The following is an 8,873-nucleotide window of genomic DNA, read 5'->3' as shown; positions in this document are numbered from 1 at the left end:
CTGCCAATAAGCGCAGGACCCACCAAGGTAGAGAAAGAACTTTGTCACACAGGCCAATGTCATTAGACATCTAACATAATGAATGACAGTGAAAATGAGGTAAGATCAGAGACTAAAATATGGAAAAAACAAATTTAAAGTTACTTAGACAATTTAGATGTCTTCAAGTCACCAAGGCCTGATGAAATACATCCTAGAATACTCAAGGAGCTGACTGAGGAGATATTTGAGCCATTGGTGATTATCTTCAAAAAGTCATGGAAGACAGGAGATATACCAGAGGACTGTAAAAAAGCAAATATAGTGCCAATATATAAACAGGGGATAAAGACAATCTGGGGAATTAAAGACCAGTCAGCTTAATTTCAATACCTGGAAGTAAAATGAACCACATTATTAAGCAATCAATTTGCAAACACCTAGAAGAAAATAAGAGGATAAGTAACAGTCAGCATGGATCTGTGAAGAACAAAGCAACCTGATGACTTCCGTTGACAGGGTAACAAACCTGGTGAATAGGGGAAAGTGGTAGATGTGGTATATCTTGACTTCAGTAAGGCTTTTGATACTGTCTTGCATGACCTCATGAACAAACTAGGGAAATACAACCTAGATCAGGGGTCGGCAACCTTATAGAAGTGTTGGGCTGAGTCTTCATTCATTTACTCTAATTTAAGGTTTTGTGTGCCAGTAATGCCTTCTAAAAATGTTAAAATGTCTCTTTCTACAAGTCTTTAATATATAACTAAACTATTGTTGTATGTAAAGTAAATAAGGTTTTAAAATGTTTAAGAAGTTTCATTTAAAATTAAATTAAAATGCAGAGCCCCCCGGACCAGTGGCCATGACCCGGGCAGCGTGAGTGCCACTGAAAATCAACTTGCATGCCACCTTTGGCACACGTGCCATAGGTTGCCTACCCCTGACCTAGGTGGAACTTTTAGATGATGGGTGCATAATTGGTTGGAAAACCATTCCCAGAGAGTAGTTATCAGTGCTTCACAGTCAGTCTGGAAGGGCATAATGAGTGAGGTCTTTCAGGGATCAGTTCTGGGTCCAATTCTGTTCAATATCTTCATCAATTATTTAGATAATGGCATAGAGAGTACATTTACAAAGTTTGTGGATACCACCAAGCTGGGAGAGGTTGCAAGTGACTTGCAGGATAGGATTAAAATTCAGAATGATCTGGACAAACTGGAGAAATGGTCTGAAGCAAATAGGATGAAATTCAATAAGGAAAAATACAAAGTGCTCCGTTTAGGAAGGCATAATCAGTTGCACACGTACAAAATAGGAATTTGATTGTGTAGCAAGGGTCATAGCAGATCACAGGCTAAATATGAGTCAACAGTAACACTTGCACACACACAGAAAAAAGCAAACATCATTCTGGGATGTATTAGCAGGAGTGTTATAAGCAAGACAAGAGAAGTAATTCTTCTGTTCTACGCCACACTGATTAGGCCTCAGCTGGAGTATTTTGTCCAGTTCTGGGTATCACATTTCAGGAAAGATGTGGACAAATTGGATAAAGTCCAGAAAAGAGTAATAAAAATGACTGAAGGTCTAGAAAACATGACCAATGAGGGAAGATGGAAAAAAATTGGGTTTGTTTAGTGTGAAGAAAAGACAGAGGAGCCATGATAACAATTTTCAAGAACATAAAAGGCTGTTACAAGGAAGAGGGAGAAAAAAATTTCTGCTAACTTCTAAGGATACAACAAGACACAATGGGCTTAAATTGCAGCAAGGGTGGTTTATGTTGGACATTAGGGAAAAACTTCTTGTCAGCATAGTTAAGCACAGGAATAAATTGCCTAGGGAGATTGGGGAAACTCCATCACTAGAGCTTTTTAAGAGCAGGTTAGACAAACACCTGTCAGGGATGGTCTAGATAATACTTAATCCTGCCATGAGTACAGGGGACTGGACTAGATGAGCTCTCCAGGTCCCTTCCAGTCCTAGGATTCTATGATTCTGTGACTTTCAGGTAGATGTAAGGAAGTTACATAAGTGCCAACTCCGTGGGTGCTTCAGGGCTGGAGCACCCACAGGAAAAAAAATGGTGAGTGCTCAACCCCAACCAGCAGCCCCACTCTCAATGCCTCTCCAGTCAACATACAATGACTGGAAGATGAAGCTAGACAAATTCAGACTGGAAATAAGGCATAAATTCTTGACAGAAAGGATAATTAACCATTTGAACAACTTCCCAAGGGTTGTGGTGGAGTCTTCATCACTGGCAATTTTTAAATCAAGATTGGATGTTGTTCTAAGTGATATGCTCTAGTTCAACCAGGAATTAATTCAGGAAGTTTTATTCAGCCTGTGATATACAGGTCATCAGACTAGATTATCACAGTGGTTCTTTTCTGGCCTTATAATCTATTAAGCAATTCCTGCCTTTTCAGTCTCTTTTCATATGAAAGTATTTCCAGGCCCTAAACATTCTTGTCACCCATTTTTGGCACATCCCACTCCCATATATTTCTGCAATAGCCATTTTGAGCTGGGGTGGCTGCTACTGTGCACAGTATTCTAGTGGAGGCAGTCCATTGATTTATATAATGGACTAATAATATTTTCCATATTATTCTCTGTTCCTAATTTTTATTAGTTTTTAACTGCAGTTGTACATTGATCAGAGATCTTCAGTGAGCTGTCTACAATGATTCCCATGTTATTTTCCTTAGCTGACACCCCCAGTATAGTGTCTGAATAGTTCCAATTAGTCTTTCCCACATTAGAACTTTGCATTTGTCAATGGCATATTTTACATAGCCATATTCACCCTGCTTAAGTGTGCGCACATCTCTTTAGAAGTCAATGGACTTTGCCTGCTTATTACTTGGGCTGCACAATAATCACACTTAATATTTATGTAGCATTTTTCATCAATACATGTCAGAGCACTTTAAAAAGGAGGATAAATATCATTATCCTCATTTTACAAATAGGGAAAGTGAGGCACAGATAGGGGAGGCCTCAGAACAAAACAGTGGCAGACCCTGGCTGCTCTGTGTGCTTATTCTTTGATGATCTGACCTTGTGCATGTCTTACTGCCCTTTCTGTTCACCTACATACAACAATATTTTGTGCTCTAGCAATGAGTTGCGAATAAAGGGCTGAGTAACATTGTTTACCCAAAACGTTACTGGTGATTTTTTGTCTTTTCACCAGTTCTGCGAAGATGTGAAGGTTTCTGGAATTTTGTGGTGGTAGTTCATAGCTTCTGTTGTCTGTGTCAAAAATCATTTTTCACCCAGGGGATAAATGAAAGAACATTCACAGAAGAAAATAATACAGAAATTTACATATTAAGTTCTAGCTGAGATCAGATTCTTCCCCTCACTGATATTTTTCAAAAGTAGAGTGATGAAAGGCTGACTAGTGTTGTTGTTTGTCATCAAGGTGAGCCTATGGAAAGCTGCAAAATGTTTAGAGCTTTTCCTCCAAATCTGTAAAAGTTGCATATAAGCAATGTGCTTTTTAAAGCAGCTTAGGACCCAAATGGTGGATTTTTGCAAAATTAAAGTGGGGAAAAAGGTGTGTGTGTGGGGGGGTAATTCCTAAAAAGTAAAGTTTATAGAAATATTTTCATGGCATTTGAAAAAGCAATTCAGACCCATCTCTATATTAAAGCAGCAGTAAAGACATCTATATAAATGAGAGGCTCCGCATGAATGTCAGATTATTAGTGTAAAACACTAAGAATTATAATGAAAAGAGGAAAAATGACATTCCATGTTTCATAACTTTCAGGTAGGATGAGTTAGGAATTTAGCAGCAAATGAGATATAATTGATCAGACACATCAATCAGGTTTTCATGAAACAATAAGGACACTCAGGAAAAAGGCATAATTCTTTTTTTCTTCCCAACAAGCTGACGACAACAGCAACATGTACTATGCTGTGGCATTAGTGAAACGGAACAATTCTAATGCTTTCACCATCAATGATCTGAAAGGGAAAAAGTCCTGCCACACAGGATATGGGAGAATGGCTGGATGGAACATCCCTATTGGTGTTCTAATTAAAAGGGGCTTTATTAGGCCCATGGACTGCAATATTCCTCAAGGTAAGGGTTCCACACAGCAGAAGATGCAGTGACAGTTTGGTTGTGCCCTTTTTATTCAGGGAAGAAAAGTCTCAAGAGAAGTTTCATAGCTCTGTGTTATACTAGTGTGTTTCCTATTGGTATTAAATGAATATCTTGATGCCTGAGGATTAGGTCTGTTATGCCTGGGAAGGTTCATGGGAGTGATGCATGTAAACCTCTGTGCATCACATTGAGAAATTCCTCTTGTAGAATAGAAAAATCTCCCCCCTCCCATCTTACGGTTGACTCACCACAAAACAATGTGGCCCCAGTCCTTCAGCCCCTCCTCTCTTGCAAGCAGTCCTAACACTGACAGACCTTGGTCATAAGCAGGTGGGATTGAACCTGGGGCCTATGGACTTTAGTGCATGAGCCTCTACTGCATGAACTAAATGCCATATAGCTGTTAACTAAAGCAGTAGAACAGACTCATTAATCTCCCTCTCTAAGTGGTCTTGGTACTAAATGAAACAATAAGGACACTCAGAAAAAGACAATTATTTTTTTCTTCCCAACAAGCTGATGACAACAGCAACATGTACTATGCTGTGGCATTAGTGAAAAGAACACTTCCAATGCTTTCACCATCAATGATCTGAAACGGTGTGGATTACACAGTGTCATAAATACTCTATACCTCAGTGTGCACCTCTGGGGATAATTGCTGTCAATTGGGCTGCTTGTGTAAGTAAGGCTTGCAGGATTAGGCTCTTTGTTATACTTTTTTCCGGAAGTCCCGAATGAAGAAGAAACATGGAGCTAAATTCTGTGCAACCCCACTGAAGACAATATGATCAGACAGGATTTACTGGAAGTCGGTGGAGAATTTGGCCCACAGTTCTGGTGTATTTTCCAACCTATATGTACTGATCTGCAGGAACAGATTTCTGGGCTAAATATTTCAAAAGTTATGGCTTAATTGGATGTACAGATTGTGCATGGGCCAAATCCTGAAAAGTTTCTATTTAATCAAGACCTTATTGGAGTAAAGATTAAACAAGGTCTGCAGGCTTTTGGCCCAGAATGAGTAGTTCTCAAAGTAGATTTTTACCCCTGCAGTTGCATTTTTAATTAATAATATGTGCACAAATGAATGAACAAAAGTGGGCAGGCCTGGTATTGTAGGTAGCCTTCTTTAAATGTGCACGTGTATTCTCTACATAGAGAGCATGTTTTTGCACTGAATTGATTTGCATGTTTTAACAAACTGAACATGCAAAGTCTTAAACCAACTTTCAGAAATGCAGCTGAAGTGCCTATTGTAATCAAAGCAGTTTGTACCCTTGTTAACCAACTATAAACTTAGCGTGTGCGCTTAGTGAATCTGTCCTTTGGCCTATCTTGCCAACTAACAATCTAGACTGCATTTTGAAGATATTTTAAAAGATAATTAGTCATTTCCAGTAAGCCTAATATAATGTGCATGTTGCTGGTTTTTTAGTGAAACCTGCATTGTCATGTAATTAAATGATATTGTAATCTAGGTGTTTTGTGAATGGCTGACACTCACCTCTCCATCCTTTTTAAGATCAGGCTTGACAAAGCCCTGTCTGGGATGATTTAGTTGAGGATTGGTCCTGCTTTGAGCAGGGGGTTGGACTGAATGACCTGCTGAGGTCCCTTCCAACCCTGATATTCTATGATCTTTCTCTTTCCAGCTGTAAGTGACTTTTTCTCTGCTAGCTGTGTGCCTGCAGCCAAGATGGACAGTTACCCATCAAAACTCTGTGAGCTTTGCATTGGAGATAATAGTGGAAAGAATAAATGCGATGCAAGTACCCAGGAACGTTATTATAGCTACAGTGGAGCCTTCAGGTAATGAACATAATCATTGTGCAACGTGGATGCTTATTTTGCAAAAGATGGAGGCATTATTGTATTCAATGTAATTGTAGCCATGTTGGTCCCAGGATATTAGAGAGACAAGGTGAGTGAGGTAATATTTTACCTGACCTCACCCACCTTGTCTCTCTAATAAGTTTAACGTGGTACTTGTCCCGCAAATTTCTCCCAGAAGAAGTACAGCAATAAAAATGTACCAAAAAGCTTCCACTTCATATCACTCACATCTCTGTTGACATACCACCTCTTTGGTACATTAAGCATCTCTCTTTGTGTGCACCCATCACAGTCCTGGGCAGCACATCTTGCAGCAAGAAGTTGCTTCTGTCCATGCCGTTTTGATTGAGATGGTGGGTATTGGACTCCTGGAAAATTTAGATCCTAGACCGCGAGTCTGGGAATACCATCTCCCCTTGTCTCTACCCAAATCCCTGTGCGCGCATGTGCACACACACACCCCCTCTCCCTCCAGCAGGAGTTAATCCCAGGACCAACACTGCTCTCAACAATAAAACTCTCTTGTCTAAGCAGGGCAACTCTCACTCAGAATCAAGGCAAATTCCAGGAGTAGACCCCTATCTACACATCTAGCAATAGTACAGTATACACAACCCCCTGTGCTTAGTGCTTTCTAACCCAATTAAAAGCCCAAGCAGACTGACCCAGAGTGCTTCCCCCCTACCCCCATCCTGGCACTTTATTGAAGTCACAGATGCTGGGCTGCATTGGGAGCTTGGGGTGCCGAATGCTGCTGCCTCTTGCCCGACTCCCCACAGTTGCTCTCAGCTGTCCCCACCTTTGAGGACTTTCTCTCACCACAAAATGAAACAGCCTGCCACTGCAGCAGCACCTTCACAATCCTCTTCCCTGTGCCAGCTTGCTGGACCTAGAGCAACCTGGTAACCGACAGCTAATTCCCTGTCTCTGTTCTGCAGTGACATTCCTCCCCTTCAATGGGGGATCACTTATCAGGTTGTCAGTAGCCAATATCCAGCTGCCATACCACCCCCACGATTGGAGGCAGGTCAACGGCAAAAAGACAGGGGGTGATATGCTCCCTACCCCTAACTTGTCAGGACTCTTTTAGGCCAGGAAAGCTGTACACAGCTGACAATTCCTTTCTTCATGCTGTTCCTCTTCAAAAAAGTTTTGAAGATTTGGCTCTCACTTCAGGCAGACTGTGTGGACAAATGGATGTAAACAGGCCATCAACAAATCTAGGTTTGAAATTAGGTTTTTTACTCCCACTGCGCCCTTGGGAAGGCTGTTCCAGAATTTCACTCCTTGGATGGTTAGAAACCTTTGCCTAACTGGCTTTAAGATTGAGCTTGATAAGTGTATGGAGGGGATGGTAGGATGACCGGCTACAATGGTGTAGGAATGCAGAGCTCACCCCTGCAGCGCCTCCTGCTGGTCTCTTCTGGGTGTTAGCTCTGCCAACCTTGGAGCGCCATCTGCAGGCCAGTGTCCCACTGCCACTTAGCCCCCATGTCCCTCCCTAGACTCCAGTTGACCCTTTCACTGGGTGCTGCCCCATGGCTGTACCCCCCTCAATCTCAGGGTCTCCCCTCCCCAGGGAACCCCCACCCCTTATCATCACCTTGCCTCCTTTGTAGGCTACTGCCAGTCACCAACTAGCCCCCATTCCCTGGGGCAGACTGCAGTATAAGCCACTCATCACTGGCATGGAGAGTTTGAGCCTGTTACCTTCCTCTGCCCTTGGGCTGCCCCCTGCAACCCCAATACCTATTTGGTCTTATTCTAGGCCTGCAGCCTGGGGGGTTTCCAGGATGGACCTCCTCAGCCCTTCTGACCTGCCCCTGCCTCACTGTAGGCACCCTGAGCTTCCCAGCAGCCAGCCCATCCCCTTCAAAGGTAGAGAGAGACTGTTTGGGCTTCTGGCTTGCAGCCTCTTATAAGGACCAGGTGGGCCTGATTGGGGCGTGGCCCCAGCTGTTACTGCCTTCCCCAATCAGCCCAAGCTTTGCTTCACAGTCTCAGCCCTTTCCCAGGGCTGGCTTTAACCGTTCTAGGGCTGGACTGGGTGACCACCCCACTACAAATGGTATAAAGCCAATCTGGGACTGCTAGTAGCAAATATCCCCAGTAGCCAGTGATGGGATACTAAACAGAAAGGGCTCTGAGTTACTACAGAGAATTCTTTCCTGGTGTCAGAGTAGCAGCCGTGTTAGTCTGTATCCGCAAAAAGAAGAGTACTTGTGGCACCTGAGAGACTAACAAATTTATTTGGCCATAAGCTTTCATGGGCTACATATTGAATCTATTTCCCCATAATCTATTTCCCCATAAGTGTCCTCACACCTTCTTGTCAACTATCTAAAATGGGCCATCTTGATTATCACTACAAAAGTTTTTTTCTCCTGCTGATAATAGTTCATCTTAATTAATTAGCCTCTTACAGTTGGTATGACTACTTCCACCTTTTCATGCTCTCCGTATGTATATATATCTTCTTACTATATGTTCCATTCTATGCGTCTGATGAAGTGGGCTGTAGCCCACAAAAGCTTATGCTCAAATAAATTTGAAAGTCTCTAAGGTGCCACAAGTACACCTGTTCTTTCCTGGTGTGTGGCTTTTGGGTGCTGCTCAAATGCTAAAGGTCCAACTGATCACCATATCTGGGGTTAGGAAGGAATTTTTACCAGCTCAGATTGGCAGAGACACTGAGGTTTTTTGACTTACTCTGAAGCATGGGGACAGGTCACTTGCAGGGTTAAACTAGTGTAAATGGTGGATTCTCTGTAACTTGAAGTCTTTAAATCATGATTTGAGCACTTCAGTAACTCAGCCAGAGATTATTGGTCTGTTACAGGAGTGGGTGGGTGAGGTTCTGTGGCCTTTGCTGTGCAGGTCAGACTAAATGATCATGATGGTCCCTTCTGGCCTTAAAGTCTGAGTCTAT

At 42.3% G+C, this 8,873-nt stretch overlaps 1 protein-coding gene across 1 annotated transcript in view; it reads left to right on the top strand.

Moving 5' to 3' along the window:
* Positions 1 to 8,873, top strand: part of MELTF (melanotransferrin) — a 61,403-nt gene that overhangs the window by 43,132 nt on the left and 9,398 nt on the right. Inside the window, exons 11-12 of the mRNA XM_032787494.1 lie at positions 3,890 to 4,084; positions 5,764 to 5,920. Of these exons, the coding sequence (XP_032643385.1) occupies positions 3,890 to 4,084; positions 5,764 to 5,920 (352 nt within the window). The remainder of the gene's footprint in view (positions 1 to 3,889; positions 4,085 to 5,763; positions 5,921 to 8,873) is intronic.

The sequence above is a fragment of the Chelonoidis abingdonii genome, chromosome 8 (assembly GCF_003597395.2).
Source record: "Chelonoidis abingdonii isolate Lonesome George chromosome 8, CheloAbing_2.0, whole genome shotgun sequence".
Classification (NCBI taxonomy): Eukaryota; Metazoa; Chordata; order Testudines; family Testudinidae; genus Chelonoidis; species Chelonoidis abingdonii.
Note: the sequence above shows the minus strand (reverse complement) of the source record. Positions and strands in the feature narration are given on the sequence as shown.